This window comes from Canis aureus, chromosome 30 (genome assembly GCF_053574225.1).
Source record: "Canis aureus isolate CA01 chromosome 30, VMU_Caureus_v.1.0, whole genome shotgun sequence".
NCBI classification, from domain to species: domain Eukaryota; kingdom Metazoa; phylum Chordata; class Mammalia; order Carnivora; family Canidae; genus Canis; species Canis aureus.
The window spans coordinates 32911266-32938568 of NC_135640.1; the positions used below are offsets into that span (position 1 = coordinate 32911266).

At 42.0% G+C, this 27303-nt stretch overlaps 3 protein-coding genes and 1 long non-coding RNA gene across 8 annotated transcripts in view; 1 reads left to right on the forward strand and 3 right to left on the reverse strand.

Moving 5' to 3' along the window:
• TMEM50B (transmembrane protein 50B) overlaps positions 1 to 4646 on the reverse strand; it is a 55989-nt gene extending 51343 nt beyond the window's left edge. Inside the window, exon 1 of the mRNA XM_077879065.1 lies at positions 4558 to 4646. The gene's annotated coding sequence lies outside the window, so the exon portion shown is untranslated. The remainder of the gene's footprint in view (positions 1 to 4557) is intronic.
• Positions 492 to 4875, reverse strand: DNAJC28 (DnaJ heat shock protein family (Hsp40) member C28). 3 transcript variants are annotated; one of them, XM_077879061.1, is made up of 3 exons: positions 4558 to 4689; positions 4123 to 4267; positions 492 to 3370 (listed from the first exon to the last, which is right to left on the reverse strand). In XM_077879061.1, exon 3 carries the CDS (start codon positions 3337 to 3339, stop codon positions 2158 to 2160), a length of 1182 nt encoding a protein of 393 aa, XP_077735187.1. In that variant the 5' UTR covers positions 3340 to 3370; positions 4123 to 4267; positions 4558 to 4689; the 3' UTR covers positions 492 to 2157. The 3 variants fall into 3 exon arrangements, with proteins under 3 accessions (XP_077735187.1, XP_077735186.1, XP_077735185.1); XM_077879060.1 differs by lacking the exons at positions 4123 to 4267; positions 4558 to 4689 and adding an exon at positions 4723 to 4875; XM_077879059.1 differs by lacking the exon at positions 4123 to 4267 and having other exon boundaries at positions 4558 to 4698.
• Positions 3755 to 27303, forward strand: LOC144301866 (uncharacterized). 2 transcript variants are annotated; one of them, XR_013368765.1, is made up of 4 exons: positions 3755 to 3846; positions 3948 to 5032; positions 6862 to 7008; positions 26082 to 27303. It is a non-coding gene; the product is annotated as an uncharacterized LOC144301866 (long non-coding RNA). The 2 variants fall into 2 exon arrangements; XR_013368766.1 differs by lacking the exon at positions 26082 to 27303 and adding an exon at positions 9493 to 15193.
• GART (phosphoribosylglycinamide formyltransferase, phosphoribosylglycinamide synthetase, phosphoribosylaminoimidazole synthetase) overlaps positions 20989 to 27303 on the reverse strand; it is a 32075-nt gene continuing 25760 nt past the window's right edge. For both annotated transcript variants that reach the window (XM_077879055.1, XM_077879054.1), the window contains exons 18-22: positions 26255 to 26392; positions 24286 to 24416; positions 23560 to 23701; positions 22278 to 22393; positions 20989 to 22188 (exon numbers count right to left, since the gene is read on the reverse strand). In XM_077879055.1, coding sequence (XP_077735181.1) covers positions 21997 to 22188; positions 22278 to 22393; positions 23560 to 23701; positions 24286 to 24416; positions 26255 to 26392 — 719 coding nt within the window. In that variant the 3' untranslated portion in view covers positions 20989 to 21996. The remainder of the gene's footprint in view (positions 22189 to 22277; positions 22394 to 23559; positions 23702 to 24285; positions 24417 to 26254; positions 26393 to 27303) is intronic.

Genomic DNA, 27303 nt, shown 5'->3' on the forward strand with positions numbered 1-27303 from the left:
TTGATGAGTTGACATTACTACTACATCTGAGATGTTGGCAAAGTTACAAGGTGTAACACATCCAGAAAGGGTCAAGTCTCCATCAAAGGAAGGAGAAGTGACTTCTTTTGTGTTCAACAAACACTTGGGATGCCTGGGTGGCTCAGTGATTGGGCGTCTGCCTTCAGCTCAGGGCGTGATCCTGGGATTCCCGGATCCAGTCTAGCACCGGGCTTGCTGCATGGAGCCTGCCTCTCTCTGTGTATCTCTCATGAATAAATAGATACAAAAAAACAAACGCTGATGAACTGGCCAAGATCTTTTTTTTGGGCCTGCAACTTAATTTCTAAAATTAGTGAATCTGTTTTTCCCTAAGTGAATTTGCCTTCTTCCTAAGAACAATCTCTGATCACAGCTTTTATAGCGTCAATCAAAAAGACAAAAAATATTTCTTCAGGTGGTCAGCCAAAAATAGTTATTATTTGTTGTTTGTATAACAAGGGACCATTGGATAATCATTAAAATTAATTTTATTAATATAGACAACATGTACAGACATAAAGTGTGCTGTGCTGAAAATAAGGGTTTACTAGATTTTTTGTTGTTTACTTTCCCATTATCCAATATTGAAAATAGTCTTTTGTATTATGTTGCTGCAATGCAACTAGGTATCATACATCTTATTCCCATTCTTAACAAGATTCACAGAATCATAGCCTTCTAAAATGTTTTAGAACTATAGTTCTCAGTATGTAGCTCTATTTCATACTGTTCACAATTTCATTTACAGTAATGCCATCATTGTAGAAGCCACATAACTCATTCAGTAAAATAATCACATATTATACCAATTAATTACTCCATCATCCAAGTAGAAAGTCCTGAAATTTCCTTTGGAAGATGTAGTTTTACTTAACCATCACGCACTTTACAAAATAACTTGTTCTTTCAAAATCAGAGTGGCAAGTGCCACTTCTCAACCGCATCCATAATCCAGCACTCTGAGTTAAATAAGGAAACAGATCTGCTCTGTTTGACCACTCTCTGTATTCTTCTAGTTGCCCAATTCTGTGGCTAAAGCAATTACGCAAACTAAAAAGTCAGATTTTCTGAAAGTGGATGGAACCTAACAATCTCACGAATGTTAATCTCCTGTCATTTGCCCAAAGTGCAAACTGGCACAAAATTCAGACACCTTTTCCTTTATGAAAAGGTTCCTAAGACAGGAAATTATATCCCTAAATTGAGATTTTCACATGGAAAAAGCCTCTGGGGAATCTGATAGATGACAAAGAAAGGCTTCAGGGAGACTTAGAGATGAAGTCAGAAGTGAAATCTTAAGTTTCCATTGATCCCAAGGATTTTTTTATTATTTTACCTCCAAAAGGGCAGAAAATACACCCAAACTCTTTTAAAAGTGGCCACTGGAGTCTACTTCTAGAACAGCTATATTAACTAGCTTGGCTGATGGATCTCCATAGCTAAGATAATGAAGTTAAGGCAGGAAAAAGTACAACCCAGAAATTTTGTGGGTTTTTGGTTTTTTATTCAGTACCCACAGAGGTCTTTATAAAAAAGGAAGAGTGCAGTAACTCTATTGGGCTAATTTCCTGATCATAACATTTCCACCCACATAGTGTCCCAAGTCTTAGAATGGTTGTAAGCTTTAATAACCTCAAGTGTATAAATGCAGCAAGCTTGCAAAAAACATGCATCATTGTGAAAGTTTGCTTGCCTATGGCCCATACTTCCTTAGTTTTGTGACTTTGAGAATGCTTTTTAAGGTTTGCTTTTGATTGTTGTTGTTGGTTCAGTAACTATTTTTGAAGATGGCAACTGTTTTCTGAGTTATTAGAACTGAAAATTGCACTAAGACTTTTGGAATACCCTTTATGATTCCCAGTCTGAGTCCCTGACCTAAATCATTTCACCTGGGGCTGACATTCATGCGCCGGAATGGATTGTTTTCCTAGAAATTCTCTTCTGTTCTTGCAACCTCCTCAGAGCAAAGCTGGCTGGACATTTCTGACTCAGTTTCTTACAGCTTTCTCACACATCACTGGAGACGTGATCAGTTTTGTAATAAGTACAGAGGCACACAGTTCTCAGGCTTTTGTGTTACAACAATAAATCTCAGCCTCTGTGTGATGTCAGCACAACTGAAGATGGTTTGGGGCACTACTGTGAGTATTTAAGTGGCCATATTCTGATAAATTTCCACACATTCATCCAGTTAAAAAAACCTGTCTTGACTCCAGGTGTTTTCTCTCCTTCTCTCTGATCAGTGTTGTTTGGGTTTTTATCTGTGACTTCCTTTGTTTTTGTAAGGGTCTCATATACTTCTTGGGCTCTGGCAATTTCTTTCTGTGCATCAAAATGGACTTTCTGACTGGTCAGGAGGGGAACAATTAAATTAAAATCATTAATTCGCTTGTTTAGTTTCCGGATGTCTTCTTGAAACTGGTCACAAACTTGGTTCCACTGCTTCTGTTCATTCAGTGTCATTGGATTCCCAAGTTTTTTTCTTGATGCTAAAATGGCCTCTCTGAGTTGATCAATGGTATCTTTGATTTCTTTTTGCATTAGGATCCATTCTGGCTGGTATCCATTATCTATCAATATTCTGTTCAGGTTGTGAGTCATGGGATCGATATATGAACAGCCAGAAAATTTTTTTAGAGGTTTTCCCTTCCCACTGAGATTGTCGAAGTCTCCTTTGGCCATTGATTCCTGAATGAGATCCTCTACTAAACGATCTATAGCCTGAGTTATCTTTTGTTCTTTACTCTGTCTTACATCTTTAACAATTACACTATTGGCGAAATACTGGCTTTGTAGTTTCTGCTTCTGATATTCCATCACCTGCTCAGTGGCACGGTCTGCTCTAAACTGCCTATATTGCTTCTCCCGTTGACTTGGGGTTCCGAAACCAATACCTTCAAAACTTAAATAATGCCGGTGTTGGGGTGTTTTATATTTGAATTTGTCTTCTTCTTCCTCTGCTTCTTCAACTTTATTCTGTCGGGCATTTGTTTGTCCTATCACATGGGAAAGCACCTTCCTATAAGCTTCTTCGATCCTTATAAATGTCGCAGAATCAGCAGTACTAGAGTCACCGTCTGGATGGTATTGCTTGGCAAGCTTATGAAAAGATTCCCTGACGTCATCCGCAGAGCATCCTTCATCCAGATTTAGCAGCCTGTAATATTCTCTCATCTTCTTTTTGGATTTATGAGTTGACATCATTCTATTTCTAATGACACCGAGATATGGGAGCATTTTCATTCGATTAGATATCATTGAAACATTTATCAGATGAGATCTTAAGATCTGAGCCGTTGTCACGTACATCGTGTTCATAATTGTACCCAGAGTTCTTCCTAACAGTGATCTACAAATAGACAACAAATATAGAATCATGAAAGTTGTACTGGCTCAGCGATTGAGCATCTGCCTTTGGCTCAGGGTGTGATCCCAGGATCAAGTCCCGCATTGGGCTCTTTGCACGGAGCCTGTTTCTCCCTCCGCCTGTGTCTCTGCCTCTCTCTCTCTGTTGTCTCCAATGAATAACTAAATAAAGTCTTAAAAAAAAAAGTTGTATTATCAGCAAATCTCATCTTTTCAGCCACCAGGGAAAAATTACAGGTACAATAAGGGGCAGTTCTTTCTAATGCTGCTGCCAAACGCTTACAGCCATATCTCACTCACGTTAGCTGACAAATGGAAGTTGATGATGTGTAGCATTAACATATTGTGATGTAATCTGGATTCTACTCCTCATTGACTGACCTCAGAATTTCAGAGCTGGCAAGTTCTTGGAGATCTAATCTAATCTTCTCATTTTATAAGAAAACGTCGGCCCAGAAGGTTAAGCAACATAACCCAGTCATACAGCAGGGTGTAAGGAAAATTAGGGGTTAGGGGTAGGGCACAATAAATAATTGCTTAATTCTCTGTGTCCCTAGCAGATTATAAACCTCAACACCTCCACTGTCTTTGATGGAATACCGTCTTCATCATCTCCAGGAGTCTTCTCATGGGAAGACTCACACATGAAACCGAGAACCCGAGCAAGTATGTAGCTCGTCTGACTCGAAACGGAATGGAATCAAGTGTCCGAAAGACTTTAATTAAGCTCTGCACCTTATCAAGAAGGAGCTGTCTGTCTGCTACATGCTGGGACACCGGGACGAAGGGCGGGCCCTCCCCACACGTTAGCTGTTTGGTTTTCTTGTTGTTGTTGTTGTTAGCTGTTGTTTTTAAAACGCATGGTCTAATAAATAAAAATCTTAAAAAAGAAAAGAAAAAAAGAAACAGAACGCATGGTCTAGCAGAAGAGCACGACTTATACCCAGATAACGGCAACGAAACGCCAGAAGTGGTTTAATGGGAAGTGCGATTTTTGATGCACGAACGCTAAGGCTGAGCTCCTGGGGACCCCAGTTTGCTGAACAGTTTGGGGTTAACGGCTTTTGGAGGTGGGCGAGACGGCGGCGGTGAACCACCCGCCGAGGTCACTGCGGGGCAGGGTCGGTCCTGACCCGGGACACGCCCCGCCCCGGCCCGGCCCCCACTCACCTTCCCGGCCGCGGCGAAGGGGCTTAGCGGCTCCCACCCCCATGCTGCGCCTCTGCGCATGCGTGCGCGGTCTGCCCTTCCGCTGTCCGCGCGTCTCCGCTGGACTAGACCATCTGCCGGCTTACACGGAGGGGACCACACTGGGGACGGAGGCCAGAATCGTACCTAATTGAGACAGAGGTCCTACTTTAACGGGGAGCCCAGGAACCTCTCTCCTAAAACGAACTTCACCCTGGAGGACACAGGGACGGCATCCCAGGAGGCTCCGCCCCGCCCCGGGGCGATCCGCTCCGCCTCCGCTCCCCCCTCCAGCGGGCGGTGGTCCGGCCGATTGGGATTGTGGGAGGTGTAGTTCGAGGGCCCGCGCGGCGCGCTGCGGCCTTCGTAGTGCGCCTGCGCCTTCCTGGAGGGAGGCGGGGCGACGGATGCGTGGCGGTGCCCTGGACCCGGCGGGCCGGGTCCCCTGCCGAGCGCGGTGAGTGTAGGCGGGGACCCCTGAAGTCGCAGGGGGTCGGGCGCGACGGCCCTCAGTAACTTGCTTTTTTTTTTTTTTTTAATTTTTATTTATTTATGATAGTCACACAGAGAGAGAGAGAGAGGCAGAGACATAGGCAGAGGGAGAAGCAGGCTCCATGCACCGGGAGCCTGACGTGGGATTCGATCCCGGGTCTCCAGGATCGCGCCCTGGGCCAAAGGCAGGCGCCAAACCGCTGCGCCACCCAGGGATCCCCAGTAACTTGCTTTTGAGAAGGGACCGCGGAGTCGTTTCCTCGATCAGGACCTGGACAGCCTTTTCCGAGTCTGCAGGTGGGGCACCTATGCAGAGGCCTCTAGCAAACCCAGGCTGGAAACCTAGTCTTAGGTCTGGTTAATTTAGCAACTACTTACTGAGCAGCTGGCTTAGCCAGGCGCTGGTAGGTAGGGTCTCCTCGCTTTTAAGCTCAGCCACTGCCATCGGTATTTCTTGTTTCCCCCTCTTGGACGGGGAGATACTTTCTATTTTTTAATTTTATTTATTTATTTATTTATTTATTTATTTATTTATTTATTTTTAAAGATTTTATTTATTCATTTATTCATGAGAGACACACAGAGAGAGAGAGGCAGAGAGACACAGGCAGAGGGAGAAGCAGGCTCCATGCACCAGGAGCCCGATGTGGGATTCGATCCCGGGTCTCCAGGATCACGCCCTGAGCCAAAGGCAGGCGCCAAACCGCTGCGCCACCCAGGGATCCCTTTAATTTTTTTTAAAGGACCAGGTGGGTCTTTTTTTTAATTATTATTTAAAGATTTTATTTATTTATTGAGACAGAGAGAGAGAGAGAGGCAGAGACACAGGCAGAGGGAGAAGCAGGCTCCATGCAGGGAGCCCGACGTGGGACTTGATCCCGGGTCTACAGGATCACACCCCGGGCTGCAGGCGGCGCTAAACCGATGCGCCATCAGGACTGCCCGGGGAGATACTTTAAAAAAAAAAAAGAAAAAGAAAAAGGCAGAAAATTGCTTTTCTATGTGTCTGCTTACCAGTAAAATAATGAGCACTTTTGTCAGCTTACTTACTGCGCGCAGTGCCTTATGTTTAGTCTCTTTTTAAGTGTACTTTCATTTTACACGTGATGAAATAATGATTGCATCAAACACACTCAATTTTTTTTTTTTAAACACAGTGAACTTTTGTGAGAATTGCACAAGGTATGTAAGCCACCTGGCACAGTTCCTGGCGCATTAAGCAATGTATTTGATTATGACAGGGTCTCCTAAAAGGAGCCCAAAATAGGTACTAGCCTTTCTGAGCTTCTGAATTTACAGGCGGTATAGCAGTTTGCTGACTCCCATGTAGTTGCACAGAGAAAGATTTAAATACTGAGGCAGAGGGATTGCCTTATAATAAGCAAACAATGAACAAGCTAGCGTTTCTACCCGGCGTCTTAAACACAGCATAAAAGGGAGGGGGGGGGAAGCATGGACACAGCTTTAAAAACTGTTCATTATTTGTCTGACACTTTGCATTTTACAAAGCACTCATCACAAATCTCCTTTTAAGAAAAAGATTTTATTTATTTATTAGAAACACACAGAGAGAGGCAGAGACACAGGCAGAGGGAGAAGCAGGCTCCATGATGTGGACTCCATCCTGGGTCTCCAGGATCATGCCCTGGGCCGAAGGCGCGCTAAACCGCCAAGCCACTGAGGCTGCCCACAAATCTCCTTTTGTTTGCATTTTAGAAGCTTCTATACTTTAGCGCCATGTAGTCAAGTGCCTTTTGTAAGTTACTGGAACCTGAGTCCATTTCTCTCTTTCAGATAGTGTCCGTATTACAGTGTGACTCTGTACTTGTAGAAGGTGAATTGGAGTTGGCTGAATCATCCATCAGGAACTCTTGCGCTGCAAAATGCAAACTAGCTAACTGACTCAGGAAATTATTCTTCTCATGTATGTGAAATGTGGAGGTAGGCAGTTTCTGGGTATTGGTTCATCTACGAAGAGTTGCCACATTTGCTTTACCATTCTCTCTTTGTATGTACTTTTTTTTTTTTTTGGAAGATTTTATTTTTATTTTTTTTAAGATTTTATTAAAAAAAAGATTTTATTTATTTATTCATGAGAGGCACACAGAGAGAGAGAGAGAGGCAGAGACACAGGCAGAGGGAGAAGCAGGCTCCATGCAAGGGAGCCCGACGTGGGACTCGATCCTAGGTCTCCAGGGTCATGCCCTGGGCCAAAGGTGGCACTAAACCGGTGAGCCACCTGGGCTGCCCAAGGTTATATTTTTAAATGATATTTTACGATCCCGGGGTCTTAGGATGGAGTCCCATTTCGGAATCACCACAGGGAGCCTGCTTCTCCCTCTCCCTGTTTCTCTGCCCCTCTCTGTGTCTCTTGTTAATAAATATCTTTAAAAAAAAAAAAAAAACCTACACCCAATGTGGGGCTGGAACTCACAACCCTGAGATCAAGAGTACCAGGCTCCACCAGCTGAGCCAGCCAGGCACCCCAAGGGCTCTATTTTAATCCATGTTATTCTTTTCTTCTCTTTCTGGTTCTGTGATAACTGCATAGAAGTTGATATATTGCCAAGAAGTTACCATAGTAACCAAAAATCACTTCCCCGAAGCTTGACTTAATGGTGCAGTCAGCATCCTAAGACTACATATTGTCCAGTGATGCTTGCAAATGGTAAATTCTGAAGCTACAGTTCATAGAACAATCATGTATATGTTTTCCTTTCTGGGTGCCATCTTTTTTATTACTTACCATTTTAATTTTTTTTAGTAGGCTCCATGCCCAATGTAGGGTTTGAATTCACGACCCTGACATTAAGAGCTGCATGCTCTACCACCTGAGACAGCCAGACACACCTCTGGGTGCCATCCTAATTCATTTTTTAAACGATTTGCTGAAGAAAGAGTCTCATGCTGGGATGCCCAGGTGGCTCAGTTGGTTAAGAGTCTGCCTTCAAAAAAAAAGAGTCTGCCTTCAGCTCAGGTCATGATCCTGGGGTCCTGCACCAAGCCCCACCTCAGGCTCCCTGCTCAGGGGGAAGCCAACTTTTCCCTCTCCCTCTGCCCCCCACCCCTTCCTTGTGCTCTCTGTCTCAAATAAATAAATAAATAAATAAATAAATAAATAAATAAATAAATTTTTTTTAAATAAACAAAATCTTTTTAAAAAAAGTTTGATATAGAGAGTTCAGCTTTTAAAGAAAGCAGTGGGTTAATTTATGTAACACAACAATACTCTAAAGTCTAGGAGTGTTAGGGAAAGTACAGTGGAAAAGAGAAGATTCACATCATTTGGATATTTTCTTCTGTTCTCTCTTCCCAGCAAGGTAACCCAGTTATCAGACCCTCCTGTATGGGTCTGTGGGACTTTGCCAGTGGTAAACTGCCCTCCCCCACCCAACTGATTTTCGTTTTTGGCATAGAATTAGTGTGATGATTTATTGTCACTTGAGCCTGAATTATCTGTATTTGACTGCTGCTGATTGATCCACAGCACTTTCTGTTACTTGAAATTGTAATGTATACACCTCCCCCTAATTGCAGGCCACTAAGGGGGGAACTAATGCACACTAGCTGTCTGGGAACCAAAATTTGAATTGTTTCTAACCCATATTACATTTACTGACCATGTTTATTGAAATCATTGCTTTACAGCACAGCTACTGTGTACTTTTCTCACCCTTCAGAATTTGTTTCCAGCTTTATTGAAGTCTAGTTGACAAAAATTGTAATATTTAAGGTGTATAGTTTGATAATTTGATATATGTATATATTGTGAAATAATCATATAGTCAAGCTAATTAACATATCCATGACCTCACATGGTTACTTTTTTTTTAAAAGATTTTATGTTAAGTATAGTCAGTCTAGATGTTTTTTTATTTTTTATTTTTTATTTATTTATTTTTTCAGTCTAGATGTTTTGATAAGTTAAAAAGACCAGCATATGGGGGGGGGGGGTAGCCTCCTTTCACTGCTTACTGGTTGTCAAAGATTTGAGCAACCAAACTAAACATTAAAACTGTCACCTAACATTCTTTGCTAGAGAATCATCCAAGATGCTTTATGGAGAGAGTAGGTTTTAAGGCAAATCGAATTCCAAAACACCTTTGTAATGAGATGTGAGGCTAGTTCTGTTTAAATTTTTTTTTTTTTTTTTTTAAGATTTTACTTTTATGTATTCATGAGAGACACTCAAAGAGAGGCAGAGAGGTACGGAGGGAGAAGCAGGCTCCCTCCCGGGAGCCCAGTGCAGGACTCAATCCCAGGACCCCGGGATCACGACTGGAGCCAAAGGCAGACGCTCAACCACTGAGCTACCCAGGCACCCCACGGCTACTTCCGTTTAAAAAGCCCACTCTGAAAAAAAAAAAAAGATAAAATAAAAAGCCCACTCTGTAGGAATGCCCCTGAATGCCTCTTTCGTCTTAGGGTCTTCCAAAGACGCCTCAAGCTCTGATGAGGTGATACTACGTCATTTGGTCCATGCTATTCTCAATAGAAGAGTACAGGAAATGAGCATATAAATCCAGTTTGTTACCCAAACTCCTTTTGAAGATGCCCTTCTTATCATTTCTTGTATTAAATGAAATTAAAGAATCACATAATTTCTGTTCTGTACTTGACAGCGAGGTTTAATTACCTACTCTGGGGGATATCCACAGTGAGTGAATGGTTCTGTCCTTGTTCTTAGGAAATACATGTTGAAATATTTATGGTGGAAGGGATATGATGTCTGCAAATTACTCTCCAATGATTTAGAAACAAATGCATGTACAGAGCAAGGGAGAAAGAGAGCAAACAGTAAACCAGATGGAATGAAATAAATGTTAATTGGAAAATCTGGGTAAAGACTATTTGGAAAGTTTTTGTATTCTTGCAGCTATTCTGTGTTAGGCATTTTTAATTTTTTAAAAAGAATGTATTAATAATTGCCAAAAATGGGAAGGAACCAAGATGTCCTTCAGTAAGTGAATAAACTGTGGTTCATGCAATAAAATATTCGGTGATAAAAAGTAATTGAGCTATCAAGCTACGAGAAGACATTAAAGAACCTTAAATGCGTATTGCTCAGTGGAAGGAAACAATCTGAAAAGGCTCCATATATGATTCCAACTACATAAAACTATAGAAACGGTTTTGAAAAATGAATGGATTAAAAATAGGCAAAAGGGGGCGCCTGGGTGGCTCAGCGGTTGAGCGTCTGCCTTTGGCTCAGGGCGTGATCCCGGGGTCCTGGGATTGAGTCCTGCATCAGACTCCTCACAGGGATCCTGCTTCTCCCTCTGCCTGTGTCTCTGCCTCTCTCTGTGTCTCTCATGAATAAATAAATTCTGAAAAAAACAAAAAAACAAAAATAGGCAAAAGACTTGAATAGACATCTCTCCAAAGAAGATACACAATGGCCAACAAGTATATGAAGAGAAGCTCAGCACCACTGATCATTAGGGAAATGCAAATCAAAACCACAGTGAGCCAGCACCTCACACCCATTAGGATTCTGCTATCAGACAAAAGAAAAAAGTAGCAAGTGATGGCCAGGATGTGGAGAAGCTGGAACCCTTATGAGGACATAAAATGGTGGAAACATTTTTTGATGGTCACAATTGGGAATTGTTACTGGCACCTAGTGGGTAGAGACCAGGGATGCTGCTTAACATCTTACACTGCCAAGTTTATCTGGCAAAGAATTCTCTGGCCAAGAATGTTGAAAATGCTGTTTCAGAGGCCCTGTGTGGACTATTCTTTCTCTCATTTCTCCTTTCCACTTACTTCTCCCTAAATCTGTGATGGTTCAAACAAGGACTAGCAGGATGTTGGAATTAAGTGCGACTGTGGAAATCTAGTCGTAGCATACTGAAAGAAAAATGACATGCCCAAGTCCACACAATTTGTGGCAGATTTTTCTGCCTAAGTCTGCAGATTTAATCAGCAGCGTTAGTGCAAGATTTCTCCTATAATCCTCTTTATCCAGACGGCAAACCTGGTTACATGCTGCAGAAGGGAAGACCTTGCTAGAGTTATCTGCATATTGCCTTGGCATATAGCTTTCTAAAATAATTTCAATTCTGGGAGGAGTTTGTTTCAAAATGTGGTTAGTAGTACCAGACCTTCATTAAGTCATTTATTAGATTTTTAAATGTATTATTTGTGTCCAAATCATCAGCTGGCAAATGTACTAAGAACAATAAGTCACTTCCCAGCAACACTCTTGGGAGCTTCTGATCCTGTGTCTTGCAGCCCCGGGGCAGGCCTGGGTCCTTTTCTTCGTTTTATAAAATAATTAGTGAAAAATGGACATTTCATTGATATATATATATATATATATATATATATATATATATTTTTTTTTTTTTAGAGGGCACAGAAGGGAGGGTTCCATTCAAAGCCACCAAGCAAATTTCCTGAATGTTGCCAGTAGACTTCTGTTCCCAGGCTCAGTGAGGTGGGCCTTGTACCTCCTTTCTTCTTCCTTCTTCCAGCCTTGGCTTATCTAAAATGTACTCTAAGTTTCATCGCTTCATGCAGAAAACAGGACTGAAGTTGCTACTCCACCCAGCCTTTCAAGGACCATTTATTACCTTCAACTGGGTGTCTTGTAAGAGTGTGTATGTGGGAGGGGAAATAGTGGTGTCTGTCTCATTCCCAATGCAAGTGGTTTATAAAGTAGATTACAATTACAAAACAATTCTTTTCTCTAGGTACAGGAGTAAAATTCTGGTAGTAGGAAAAATAAGATCTTTTTCCTCCACACCATTAACATAATAAAAATACATAAAGTAGCAATGACAATGTTTTTTTTTTTTTTTAAAGATTTCATTTATTCATTCATTCATGAAAGACACACACACAGAGAGGCAGAGACACAGGCAGAGGGAGAAGCAGGCTCCATGCCGGGAGCCCGATATGGGACTCCATCCCTGGTCTCCAGGATCTTGCCCTGGGCCAAAGGCAGGCACTACACCACTGAGCCATCCAGGGATCCCGCAATGACAATGTTCTTAATGAATTGTCCATTTAAAAAGCTGTGCTCAGCATAAGAATGTTTCACACAAACTTCAGGATCTTAATTACCTCTGAAAGTCTTAGGAGGGGGAGTCCAAGATTTTCATTTGAATCACTATAATAACAAAATTTAAAGTAATTTAAAGCGGGGAGAATCCAATAACTACGGGAGACTGGAAACATAAATTATGAGACATCCCTTGCTCTGCAACCTGTAAAAAGAATGAGCCAGATCTCTAGCCAGATCTCACAGCTGTGGAAAGGTGGCCAGTGTATTTTCTGAATAAATAAATTTTGCTAAATTATATTTAGTAAAGGATGAATCAGTTTGCACTCCAACCTATCCGGGGATGCCTGTTACTATACATCATTGATATCACATTGGCTAAGTAATTGAAATGACAGACAATAGTGAGTGTTGTTGAGGAGAAATCAAAATGGTCACATATTGCTGATGAGAATGTAAAATGGACAACCTTTAAAAAACAGTTCGCAATTACTCAAAAGTTAAACAGGGCAGCCCTGGTGGCTCAGCGGTTTAGCACCTGCCTTCAGCCCAGGGCGTGATCCTGGAGACCTGGGATCGAGTCCCGCGTCGGGCTCCCTGCATGGAGCCTGCTTCTCCCTCTGCCTGTGTCTCTGCCTCTCTCTCTCTCTCTCTGTGTTTCTCATGAATAAATAAATAAAATATTTTTTAAAAAGTCAAACATAGAGTTGTCATGTGACTCAGCAATTGCCCTCCTGGGTATATATACCGAAGGGAACTGGCAATATACCTCCGCACAAAAACATACACACAACTATTCAAAGCAGCATTATTGGGCGTCTGGGTGGCTCAGTCCGTTAAGCATCTGCCTTCAGCCCAGGTCATGATTCCAGGGTCCTGGGATCGAGCCCCCCATCAGGCTCCCTGCTCAACAGAGAATCTGCTTCTCCCTCTCCTCCCCTGCTCATGCTTGCTGGCTCTTACTCTCTTTCTTTTTCTCAAATAAATAAATTTAAAACAAAAACTAAAGCAACATTGCTTATGATGGCCAAAAAGTAGAAAGAACCCACGTGCTCATCAACTGAAGAATGGATAAACAAAATGTGCCGTGTGCATACAACATATTATTATGTGAGAAGTATAAAGTACTGATTCACATCACAACATGGATGGACCTTGAAAATACGCTGAATGAAAGAAGCCAGATATTAAAGATGAGTAGTTGCTAGTAGACAGGATTCTCCTTTTGGAGTAATAAAAATGTTCTGGAATTAGGTAGTGGTTATTGTTGTATAAGCTTGTTAATATTGTAAAAAATCATGGAATTGTATTTCAGAGGTTGAATTTTATACTAATTCTGTCTCAATGAAAAATCAAGTGTTAATATTTTTATGTTATGAAATTGGAGTACTGGGGGATGCCTGGGTGGCTTAGCAGTTGAGCATCTGCCTTTGGCTCAGGGTGTGATCCTGGGGTCCTGGAATCAAGTCCCACATCGGGCTCCCTGCCTGGAGCCTGCTTCTCCCTCTGCCTATGTCTCTGCCTCTCTCTCTCTCTGTGTCTCTCATGAATAAACAAATCTTAAAAAAGAAAAAAGAAATTGGAGTACAGTTGGTATTTTGTATAGTTTAATACTCAGAAATTCAGAAATAATCTTACGGCAGGCATTAATTAAAATTGGAAATGTGATCGAGTGATTTAGACTTTGATTTAAAATTGAAATCTTACTAAATTTACATATATTATCAGCTTATCTAAGAGAATTTTAGCATCAACTTAGAAGTTTTGAAGGTATCAAAATAATTCTCCGAGAATTTTTTAAGTCCTAGATAATAAAAATATTAGGGAAAGAAAATAAACGTAGAAAACAAAATTTAGTCACAAGTGTTTTCATGTGTCTGTGGGATCAACTATCAACCAAGTCCCCTTAACAATAATGGTTGATGTTTACTAAGAAATAGGGTTGCCTGGGTGGTTCAGTTGGTGGAGCGTTCAGCTCTTGATTTTGGGTTGTGAGTTTGAGCCCCATTTGGGCATCGAGATTACTTAAAAAGATATATAAGCTGAGTTTTGAATGTGTAACTTTAATAAATTGAATATTAGTTTAAAAGAGCAAAATATACCTGAAAAACCTCCCCGCTCATCCCTGCTCTCCTCCTTTGCTGAGGGAGTGGTGGCAGTTGCTGTGTGTCCTTGTGGAGATAATTAACACATGAGAATGTCCTTGGGGCGCCTGGGTGGCACATTTGGTTAAGCATCTGACTCGATTTCAGCTTAGGTCATGATCTCAGGGTTGTGAGATGGAGCCTCAAGTGGGACTCTGCTCAGCAGGGAGTCAGCTTGAGATTCTCTCTCTGCCCCTCCCCAGCCCTACCTTCTCTTTCTCTCTCCACCCTTCCCTCCCTTCTCTACCTTTCAAAAAAAAAAAAAAAAAAGAATGCCCTTTTACTCACACTTCTTTGATATATAAATGGAAGCATAGTATACATACATATCTTCCTTTATGTTTTTCACTTGACAAAATCTAGATAAATACCTTTTTTTTTTTTTAGATTTTATTTATTTAGTCATGAGAGACAGGCAGAGACACAGGCAGAGGGAGAAGCAGGCTCCCTGTGGGGAACCTGATGCGGGACTCGATCCCGGAACCACGGGATCACACCCTGAGCCAAAGGCAGACGCTCAACCACTGAGCCACCCAGGCATCCCAAATCCCACCATTCTTTTGAAGAAAATAATAATTACGAAGGATTCCCAGGGTTTACTCTCACTTCTTCAAAATGATCTCTACCAACAGCCAACCCTGGATGGTGGTCTGGAAGGCTCTTCCAGTGGCAAGAAGATGCCACTGTGGTCATGGCTCTCAGTGTCCCAGGAGGGCCACTTGAAAACTGGCACAAATTTTGGGAGGAGATAATAGATGTTAAGGGCCGAATTGCTTTCCCCCCTCCCCAAATTTGTTGCTGAACTCCTAACCTCCCAGTACTTCAGAATGTAGGAAATAGGAAATTGGGCCTTTAAAGGAGCAATTAAGTTAAAATAAGGCCATTGGGGTGCCCCCAATCCAGTCTGTCCTTAAGAGAGGAGGAAATCTGGACCCATGAGGGGACACCAGCAATGCACGTGCACAAAGGAAAGGCTATGTGAAAAAAAAAAAAAAAAAAAAAAAAAAAAAGGAAAGGCTATGTGAGCACACAGTGAGAAGGCGGGCTCAGAAGCCTTCATCTTGAACTTCCAGCCTTCAGAACCCTGAGAGTAATTCCTGGGTAAACCCCAGCCTGTGCTATTTTGTTACAGCAGCCTGAGCAGACAAATACGGGTTGTGTGATCCTCAGTGGACTCCAGGAATTTGTATTAGCCACATCATTGCCCCCCAGATGGAAAACTCTAAAGGCAAGTGCAGGCTTTTGCATCCTCAGTCTCCTCTTGCTGGACCTGTCCTACAGATCTCGCTTCTGGCTGCCGCTGCCTCCTCTCCACCAGGACTCTCATACCACCTGGAATGTCTGCATTGGGGGGGTGGGGGGCACACTTAGGGCCCAGAAGGAATTGATTTAAGATCTTGGGCTTTCAGGCAGCCCTAGTGGTGCAGTGGTTTAGCGCCTTCAGCCTGGGGTGTGATCCTGGAGACCTGGGATTGAGTCCCACATCAGGCTCCCTGCATGGCGCCTGCTTCTCCCTCTGCCTGTGTCTCTGCCTCTCTCTCCCCCTATGTCTATCATGAATAAATAAAATCTTAAAAAAAAAAATCTTGCGCTTTCTGGCTTGCCGAAAGGTGTGGGATGGGGTGGTGGTATCTATTTCTAACTTGGCCTCTAGGAAGAAGGAACCAGAGCTCATTCCCTGTTCCTTTGGATACCCTTCTCCTAGTCTTGGTGGCATCCCTCTCTTCTGGGCCCCCAGCTGCACCGTCTGTCCATTTTCAGGCTCCTTTTTGGTCCTGTCTTTCACTTGATTGTTAAGTGTGCACTCTGATTACCTAAATCATCTACACTCTCCTACCCACTCAGTTCCAGGGCCAAAGCTCTGTCTCTAAGCTACTGACTAACCTAGGAGTGGTATTAGGGTAGGCAGGTCATGAATCCCTAAAGGTTCAAAGCAGTCCGACCTCCCTCTAAACAATATTGACTCATTTTGCAAAACGAGGTCACACCTTGCACACACATCCCGAATCTTAGGGTGCTGCAAACACCCTCAGGGCACCAAACAAAGGCACAGTTGAAAAGGCTGATGTGAAAAAAGAAAAAGGCTGATTTGCTGTGGATGCTGAGAAAGCAAGATAAATCTTTTATAAAGCTGAGGGAGTTTTCAATACTTGGCTTTCAACAAAAGTGAAGGATAATAGATTTGTCAGCTAAATATTTAAAATGATTTTTCGTTGGTATGCCTGAGTGGCTCAGTGGTTGAGCGCCTGCCTTTGGCCCAGGGCATGATCCTGGAGTTCTGGGATGAGTCCCATGAGCATTTGTGCTCCCTGCATGGATCCTGCTTCTCTATGTCTCTGCTTCTCTCTCTGTGTCTCTCATGAATAAATAAATAAAATCTTTTAAAAAAATGATTTTTCGTGATCTTGTTTTGTTTTCGCACATAACCGAAGCAGTCAGGGGACTGAAGGATACTATAACAAAACTATTTTTTTTCCTGTAAAAGTTTGTAGTGGCACATAAAAATTTAAAGTGCAGTTTGACTCTGGGTGTGCACAAATACTTCAATTCATGAACCTTAAAAAAAATCGATTTGGAATACTGAGATCTTCATTCTTTTATTGCAATGCTCAGGATACAGGCAGGGCTCAGGAGTTAGCATTTGCACTAAGTTGACCCATGAGAATTGCCAGGTTAACAGATGGAGGATTGAGGATTAGGAGTGCAGTTCAGAGGGACAGTCCTTTTTTTTTTTTAAGATTATTACTTGTTTATTTGAGAGAGAGAGAAAGAGCACAAGCAGAGGAGAGAGACAGAGGCAGAGAGAGAAGCAGACTCCCCGCTGAGCAGGGAGCCCTATGTGACTTGATTTGGGGCCAATCCTAGGACCTTGAGATCACCTGAGTCGAAGGCCGATGCTTAACTCACTGAGCCACCCAGGTGCCCCCAGATAGACTTTTTTTTTAAACTTATTTATTTTAATGGTTTATTTTTTTTTAAATATTTTATTTATTCATGAGAGACAGAGTGGCAGAGACACACAGGCAGAGGGAGAAGCAGGCTCCATGCAGGGAGCCCAACGTGGGACTTGATCCTGGGTCTCCAGGATCATGCCCTGGGCCACCTGGGCTGCCCCCGATAGACAGACTTTAATATTTCTGTCACAAAGCAGGGATGTTCTGTCTATATTCATTTAAGTGACTTCATAATCTGAGGTATTTTATTATTACTTTCAAATTTTATTATTATTATTTTTTTAAATTTTATTTTTTAAAGTAAGCTCTACACTCAATGTGGGACTTGAACCTGGGACCCTGAGGTCAAGTCACATGCTCCACTAACTGAGCCAGCTGGGCACCCCCTGAATGTGAAGTATTTTAAATGTATTTTATAACATCAGATTAAAAGTAACCTTAATGTACTTAAAAAACTGTGAATTAATGTTTTTATAGTGACAGAGCTATAGCTTTGTTTTGGGACATAGTTGTATGACTATAATTCATATGTCACACAGTTCACCCACTTAAAATGTACAGTTGAGGGCAGCCCCGTGGCTCAGTGGTTTAGCGCCGCCTTCAGCCCAGGGTGTGATCCTGGGGACCCAGGGTCAAGTCCCACGACGGGCTCCCTGCAGGGAGCCTGCTTCTCCCTCTGCCTGTGTCTCTGCCTGTCTCTCATGAATAAATAAAATCTTAAAAAAAATGTACAGTTGAGTGGGTTTAGATACGTCCATGGGGTCATGCAACCATCTCCACGATCAATTCTAGAACATTCTCATTACCTAACATAAACCCTGCACCCCTTAGGCATCATCCTCAAAATATTATCTATCCCCACAGCCCTGGGCAACTACTAATCTATTCTGTGTCCATGTAGATTTGCCTGTTCTGGACATTCCATATCAGTGAACTATAAATGTGGTCATATGTGACTGGATTCTTTCATTCAGCATGTTTCAAGGTTTATCCATGTTATAGAATGTATCAGGCGCTTCATTTCCTTTAATGGTAATACTCCGCTGTATGGATTGACCACATTTTCTTTATTGATTCATTAGCAGATGGACATTTGGATTGTTCCTACTTACGAGTTAATTTAAAAATGTTAATTAGTAATTGGCTCCAGGGGTGCCTGGCTGGTTTGGTTGGAAGAGCGTGTGACTCTTGATCTCAGGGTAGGGAGTTTGAGCCCCACAATGGATGCAGAGATTACTTAGACAAATATTTTAAAAAATTAAGAAAACCAATTGGCTCCAGATAAAGGAAAATAGCCACATGTTGTGGTAAATAAAAGGCTGAGAAAGAATGGCTATCAGAGACTCTCCCCTAAATAGTAGTGGAGGAGGCAAAAATTTATGTATTACACAGGTAAACAAGCAGCAGCTCAGGACGCCTGGGTGGCTCAGTGGTTGAGTGTCTGCCTTTGGTTCAGGTCGTGATCCTGGGGTCCTGGGATTGAGTCCCGCATCAGGCTCCCTGTGGGGAGCCTGCTTCTCCCTCTGCCTGTGTCTCCGCCTTTCTTTGTGGGTCTCTCATGAAGAAATAAATAAAATCCTAAAAAAAAAAAAACAGCTCAGGGACAGAGGCCAAGAGGTGCCATCGGAATTAACAGGAACACGAACTCAAAACCAGAACGACTGGGATTTTATGAATCTTCCTGAACTACTTGAGCTGCACTGGTCACTTGAACTATGGGGTCAGGCCTTTGACACCTGGGGGCTGCTGGGCATGGGTGTCCCCTCAGTGTGTGTGGGGCATCTACTACTGTAGGAGAGGCAGTTTCACTCTCCAGCAGCATGAGGCCATATTCCTGTTCTCCCTTGAACCTGGGCTGTGAGAGCTGGGGGGTGGGGGTGGGGGTGGTACCTAAACTTAGCCAACTGGATCATCCTGCCCGGGGCTTTAAGCCTGGATCAGTGACCCAGAGACACAGGTGGTCAGAGTTTTGGTGGGGACACAGCAGATGGAATGCCCACTGGCAGTGGGGCTCATGGAGGCGGATGTGGCCATGGCAGCAGTGTCCTTGACATTCTCCTCCTGGGGCAAGATTTTGGCTGTGGTTCTGTTCCCTTAGCATGAGAAAGAATAGCCAAGGGAACTGTGGTGAAAAAAATAATGAGGCTCTAGCAGCTGTATCATTATTAAACTTTATTATGATTAAATACGATGTTGTACTTGAGTTATTTAAGAAATCTATAGTTAAAAAGAGTAAAAAATTCGAGGAGGAACATTTAGAGGTCATGAAGTTTCTCTTAGAAACTGTAACACTCTTCTTCAGAACACTTGGCTTGTTTTGGGACTCACAGCTGAATTCTTTGATTTGTTATGACCAACAGCACGGATTAACAGTTGGACCTCCACCTGCCTCTGCCCAATCTTTCTCCCTGACAACAGGGTGTGACCAAGGGCTGATGTTTTATTCCTGTGTACATACATAAACATCTATAATAAAAGATACATGTCCATATTTATTACATTAACCTCATCTTTGCCTTTTTATTTTTAAAAGATTTTATTTATTTACTATGAGAGAGAGAGAGACAGGCAGAGGGAGAAACAGGTTCCATGCAGGGAGCCTGACATGGGACCTGATCCTGGGTCTCCAGGATCACACCCTCGGGTAAAGGCGGCGCTAAACCGCTGAGCCACCCGGGCTGCCCAAAGATTTTTATTTATTTATTCATGAGAGACACAGAAAGAGGCAGACACACGGGCAGAGGGAAAAGCAGGTTCCCTGTGGGGAATCTGATGCGGGACTTGATCTCAGGACCCCGGGATCACGACCTGAGCCAAAGGCAGATAGATGCTCAACCACTGAGCCAGTCAGGCATCCCGTCTGCCTTTTTTGCATGGACTTTTTCATAACTTAAATGACCTTTTCTCTATCATTATAAACTAATGGCTGCTCATATACTCATCATGTCCAAATAATATTGTTTACTGGGACTAGACAGTAGGACACCCTTGAAGCAGATTCCCTTGTTCTTTCAATTATCATCCCTATTTTCAAATGTTTTTTGGTTTCTGGCAACCAGATATATATTTTCTGATTTTTCTAATTTGCATGCAGGTACTATTAGCCTCTACTTTTTTTTCCCCAAGATTTTATTTTTAATCTTTACACCCAATGTGCGGCTCAAAGTCACAACCCTGAGATTAAGAGTTGTATACTCCACTGACTGAGCCAGCCAGGTGTCCCTTTTAGCCTCTACTTATATTACACATTTTTCGTTAGATGTTTTAACTTTCTGTAAACGTCATAGGACAACGTTAGGCATGTAAGTAATAGGTACTAAATGTCGAGTGAACTCTCCTGAACAAACGATCAGTTGTTTTTACAGCAAAGGGACCCATGTGAAACGATGCAAATCACTTGCATCAGAGGCAGTGATTAGGAGGTTAGTGAAGGTGGCTCTCCTCTTAACTCCCTACTCTTTCCTTTTGTAAGGCTAGAATTTACATCTTCTGTATAAAATGACTGCTCTGCTGTTAGGTCTTGAGTTTGAACTCCACAGGAGATTTGAACAGGGTCTCTGGATATCCTTTCAGTAAGGTACACTCCTGTTGGGCAGGCAGAGCTTAGGTCACATCAGCTTGGAGGCTGCCCAGGAGTCTAAGGATAGCTGGCTGCCTTAGGGCTGCTGGGCCATTCCTTGTTCACTCTGCTACAGGAGAAGAGAAATGTGGTACCAAGCTTGGGGTCATGTACATGTGCCTACTATGTCAACCCAGATCTCCCAGGTCCAGGATTGCATATCCAGATTGGAAATGAATGGCCAGAGCGGAAAACACACACAGTGCCATTATACTCTTTATTAGTCTGGGTAGATTGCTTTCCACTTGCTCTCACTCCTCCCAAACATACTTACCATACTTCCAATATTCTATTTATCACCATTCTCAATTTTATGTTCAAGATATATTTGTTGAAGTCATACTAAATTACCATAGCTTTCGTAACTGGGAAGAACTATGAAATAAATGCTGACGTCTGAGTGCCTACTCTATGCTAAGCATGGTTTTTGGCATTTCACACACATTAACATAATTATCAAGACAACCGTAACAGGTATTTGCCTACCTTAGTAGATGGGGAGACAGAGACAAAGAGAATGAGTAACATGCCCTAGTCCTATGTTTGAATCTAGATGCCACCAAAACTCTCTTTAACCTTCTAGTAGTTACCAGAGTATGAATGTTGATAATCTGTAGAATCACTGTGAAGCTAAAATCTGGGTAGTAAAGAAACTGTCAATAATCAGAGGGATGTTTAATAATATTTCAAAGCAGAAAGTACACTATCCCTCAGAGCTGAGAGCTACACACAAATTTTATGACACTAAATTATGCTTAGTCTCAATTCAAACCAGTACAGATACATAATACAGGGCAAAGATATTAACTTAGTAGTCTTGTTGGTTAACTCTTCAAATACTAGAGAACATATAACTACAAAAAATAGAGGTGGTTAACATTAAGAAGGACAAAGAGCTTTGGTATCTTATCTGGCTGAAAGTGAAAGGAATTCTGAATGACCAACTTGATTTTGAACAAGAAGGTCTGGAACAGGTAAACCCTGAAAGACCACTGGAAGGGACACACACAGGTCTTAGATAGGCTGCACCAGTCTTGTTTTTAACAAATCTCTGTTCATTAAAAAAAAAAAATGGCCAGAGGTGAAGGTGAGGGCCTCTTTTTTAGCAGCTGTTCTTCTCAGCTGAGTCCATGATAAAACTCACCATGCAAATAGCTTTTGTTCAGACTTTGTTCAGAATTGGCCCTATTCCCGAATTGGGAGGTTTCAATCCTCTGTGACCCAACGGATCTTGCCATTTTCTCCAAGCCTTATAGCTCCACTGGCTACCAGCTGGAGGGCTGCGGGAAATATTTTATGCTCTGCTAATTTCACTCTTTCCGACAGAGTTGCAACAGTGTCACCTCTCTTCACTGGAACAGATTCTTGTAAAATAATTTGTCCAGCATCTACATCTTCCTGGAGAGGGAAGCAGAAATTTTGAACATTACTTTCTAGCTAGTACATATACATACTAATAATATTTTGTTAGAAAGAGACATACTCACAGCTACAAAGTGCACAGTACACCCAGTGACTGTGACCCCAGCTTCCAGGGCTTGCTCATGGGCATTTGAACCCTTAAAAGAAGGGAGCAAGGAGGGGTGGATGTTGAGCATCTTCCCTGGAAATTAATAAAAACACAGTGATCAGAATTTTAAAATCCTGTGTACTCTACCCAAGGAATGTTTTTCTGTCTAGGAGGAGCAGGATTTCTCTGGGATGGGTGTTTCTTTGTAAAAGACAGAAATGAAGTAAAGGGAATATAGGTTTTCATCCAAGAGGCCGGAGCAGCAAGTTCCTGTCTTTCACAACTGAAGACACATGCAATGACTCTGAATAGGTGCTTGCAGGGACTGAAAGTTGGACGAGAGGGGGATCAACTGTGGATCAGAGCTCTCAAAGAAAATTTGGCTTGTCACTAGTACATCCTATTAGGGAGTGACAGGAGATTCTCGCACGGTGTCTATGTGCTTGACTTCGAACTACGAAGTGGCATGTCCACTGGCAAGATACTAGTTAGTTCCGTGTGCATTGCCAGTTTTATATTATCCATAAGTATTCTATCTAACCATGTTTACTTAAGAAAAAAACATAAACTCTTTGGAAAGAGAATCATTTATCACCGAAACATGTGCACAAAAAGGGACAATAGGATGTAGTCAAAATTTTAGTGGAAAGGGCAGGAACACGGGCAGCCCAGGTGGCTCAGCAGTTTAGCGCCGCCTTCAGCCCAGGGCGTGATCCTGGAGACCCAGGATCGAGTCCCACGTCAGGCTCCCTGCATGGAGCCTGCTTCTCCCTCTGCCTGTGTCTGTGCCCCTCTCCCCTCTCTCTCTCTGACTAAATAAAATCTTAAAGGAAGACAGAAAGAAAAGGCAATAATACAAGGCATATTTTCCAGAGAAATAATGCCTTCCTTGCCATGTGTGCTATGGTCTACACTTCCTAAGGAAAAGATAGACTCTTCATTTTGGGATTCAAGGAATCACTTTCTTTTGCTTCTAAACAAGTAAAAATGTATCTTCTGAATATGAAATATTAGTAATGTGAGTAACCTAGCTATATTAGAGAAAACGATTAACTACAGTAGGCCAAAGAAAACTGATAAAAAGAGCAGGATAATTAATGATCATTGGGTCATCCTCTGAGCTGAGGAAAGGAAATTAAATTATGACCTGTGTTAAAATGGCCCAATAAATATTTAATTGGGATTGTTTGGGAAGCTAACGACCCTGTAGCCTGCATTCAGTTGATTTCTCAATGTGGTGTCACATAATTTTTGCTTACCATCCCATTTTCTGACAAAGGGCCCAGATAAAATTCTCATGAATCCTGCAAGACAGACTATGTCTGTGGAATACTCTTCAAGGACTTGGTCAATGGCAGTGTCAAATTCTACACGACTTTTATATAATTTATGGTTGATTACCTGTAATAGAAAAAGATAAGCACAATCTTTTCAATGAATTACCAAAAATGATTTAAAACTCAATCTGTATACATTGACTGTACCTTCCTTCTTTCTCATGAAGACACACCTGATAAAAGGAATTAAACATGGGAAGGATGAAGTAGAAAAGCAAGCCTAGCATATACCCCAATCCAGAAATCCAAAAAATAAGTTGTCCTACAGATGGAGGTCTTGTTGGAGGGAGGGTGGGAGGTTTGAATTTATTTTTTATTATTATTTATTTTTTATTTTTTGGAGGTTTGAGTTTATTTTTTTTTATTTCTATTTTTTTTTTAGGTTTGAGTTTAAATACAATCTGCAGGGCAGCCCCGGTGGCTCAGTGGTTTAGTGCCACCTTGAGCCCAGAGCATGATCCTAGAGACCCAGGATCGAGTCCCATGTGGGGCTTCCTGCATGGAGCCTGTTCCTCCCTCTGCCTGTGTCTCTGCGTCTCTCATGAATAACCAAATAAAATCTTAAAAAAAAATTTTAATAAATACATACATATACACATACACACACACATACAATCTGCAGGAAAGACACTTTTCAAAATAACTCACTCTGGTGGGAATTCCAGCTCTTTCTGCTTTATCTAAACCAGCCACTGCAGCTTTGTTGGAGATAACAACAACAATGTGTGCACAGCTACTGGGCTCCCTAGTACTGTCTATAAGAGCTTGCAGGTTTGATCCTGAAAGAGAGAGAAACATATTCGTAAGTTCACGTTTCTTAAAAAAAACAAAAAAAAAGTTCTATTTTGCATAGTAAATGGTCAAGATTTCTGAACAAATGTCTTAGAAAAGACTGGCAAAACATGTGAAGCTTTTAAATTTCCTTTCTCTCGGGATAATGGATTAACAGCTTATTAAAATGTAGGCACTCCTGGTTTGAGGGTATGTAATTGGCTCCTGCAAAATCATATCTCATGACCAAGAAGAGTAAGTATGTAACATGATTTAAAAACTGACTGGATGGGGGGTATCCCTGGATGGCTCAGCGGTTTACCACCGCCTTCAGCCTAGGGTGTGATCCCGGAAACCCGGGATCGAGCCCCACGTCAGGTTCCCTGCATGAAGCCTGCTTCTCCCTCTGCCTGTGTCTCTGTGCCTCTCTCTGTGTGTGTGTCTCTCATAAATAAATAAATAAAACCTTAAAAAAAAAAAACTGACTGGAGGCTCAGTATGCCTTTGGCTCAAGTCACAACCGAGTCAGGCTCCCTGCTCAGCAAGGAGTCTGCTTCTCCCTCTGCCCCTGCCCTCTCATGCTCTCTCAAAGAAATAAATAGTATCTTAAAACAAAAAAACCTGACTAGAGAGGAAGAGGCAGCTTAATTAACAACAAAAATCAACTCTTATTTTTTTAATTTTTTGCTTTTCTCTCAAAATTTTTATTTTTTGTTATTCTTCATTTTTTTTTTGTTATTCATTTTTAAAATTTATTTTATTTAAAAAAATTTTTAAAGATTTTATTTATTTATTCATGAGAGACACAGAGCGAGAGGGAGAGAGAGGCAGAGACACAGGCAGAGGGAGAAGCAGGATCCATGCAGGGAGCCCGACGTGGGACTTGATCCTGATCCCGGGTCCCCAGGATTACGTGCCGGGCCGAAGGTGGCGTTAAACCGCTGAGCCACCTGGGTTGCCCCATTTTTAAAATTTAAATTCAATTAGTTAACATATAGTATATTATAAGTTTCAGAGGTAGAGGTCAGTGATTCATTGGTCTTACATAACACCCAATGCTCGTTACATCACATGCCCTCCTTAATGCCCATCACTTAGTTATCTTACCCCCACCCCCACTCTCTTTTCTAAGATTTTATTTTTTAAAGCAATCTCTATACCCAAGGTGGGGCTTGAACTTCCAACCCTGAGATCAAAAGCTACATGCTTTACTGAGTCAGCTAGGTACCCTGAAAAATCAACCCTCTTAAGAAGAAAGCACTATGACCCTTATAACAGCTTCTTTGCTTTACCATCAACTTGGGCCCAAAGTATATTGAAACTTTAACATAGACTTGGAAAGCAATTACACTTCCAGGAATGTATCCTAAAGGAATAATCAGATATACACCTAGAAATGTACTGCATATTTTACAAAAATGTTCACAACAATGTTACTTACAATAGTGGGAAAAATAAACATGCTATCTCCATCTCTTAAGAGAATATGATGCTCTTATTTTACCCCCCCCATCCACAAGGCAACCATAAATTTCATATTATTATTAAAAAAACCCTCAGCTGTTTTAAGACTTTTCAACTAGAAAGCTAGGATACGAAAATTGGATTTTCTGGTTTTTTTTCTGGTTTCTGTTTCTTCAAGTGTCTTCCTGATACCCTCTTCTCTTCTTTAGGTGTTTCAGAAGACCCCCAAAAGTAGAAAGACTGAGGACACAGAATAACACTTCTTACTGACCCCCTGCTCTGCTCTCCTGACGGTGTCCTCACAATCTGAAGGAGGCTGGGGAGAAGGGAGAAGGAAAGGGCATTTCTACAGCCTCATAGTAAAGAAGAAGGCACATCTCACCTGTTCCAGATATTAAGACAGCCACTCTTGCCTTTTTTGGTTGAACAGAGAAATGATTTTTCAGGGTGCCATTCTCCAATACTGACCCATTTATTTGCATAGTTTCTATCAGATGCCTGACTTTCACACGAGGAGAACCTGCATTTCAAACACACCCAACAAATAAGAATGGAACAACGGTGAATTAACAGTAATAATGGAAAAAAAGTATTTTATGAGAACTTGAGAATACTTTATTCTGAAAATAAGATATACAAGGACTAAAACGAAGAACAGGCTTTACCACTTAATTTTACTCACTCATAAAAACTTCCTGATAGAGAACATATATAATTACATACTTCCACTAAAAGCCACAGGACGGCACTATCTCCTGGCCTCAGGAAAGGCATGTGACCCAAGCGGGGCCATTCAAGGATTTGATACGAGAAGATGTGGAGGACGAGAGGGCCTCTCTTTCCTATTGCAACATGAGCTCAAGGATGTGGACTCAAGACATCCTGGCATTTGGAGAACTGGCCTGAAAATGAAACCTATACAATAAAGGAACGAAAGGCAGACGCAGACATAATCGGCAAGCCAGCATCTCTGTTCACTAATTTGAGTTAGCCACGCTGCTAACTTCTAGTACTTCTAACAGAGTCCTAAGTATACACAGCACTTGTCAGGGTGCTCCCTTCACTACTCCCTGAATTGAGCTGAATTACAAAGTAGAGTCTGAGACCAGGTCCTGCTCATGGGAAGATGACTCTGGGAAGTGATCTTAGGAAACCAGAGTGAGGATCTGGGAAGAGTGATATGGAGAGCCAAATATAAGAGTGTGTTATTAAACTGGTCACCCCAGTGGGCAACTGGGGCTTGATTCCACTGGGACTTTCAAAAAAAACCCATGAAGACCCTGTCTCAGAACTGTTCCCTTCTGTCCCTAAAGTGGGTATTTATTCACTCTATTGGTTAAGGCTTGTCCTGTGGGGTGTAGTTGTGCATACGTGACGACTACACGGAGGTGTCAGAGCCCGAAGGCAGAAATAAAGAGAAATGTGGTGTTA

Coding starts and splice junctions, on each gene's coding strand:
- DNAJC28 (XM_077879060.1), bottom strand. CDS start 3,339: ATGAACACGATGTACGTGACAACGGCTCAGATCTTAAGATCTCATCTG.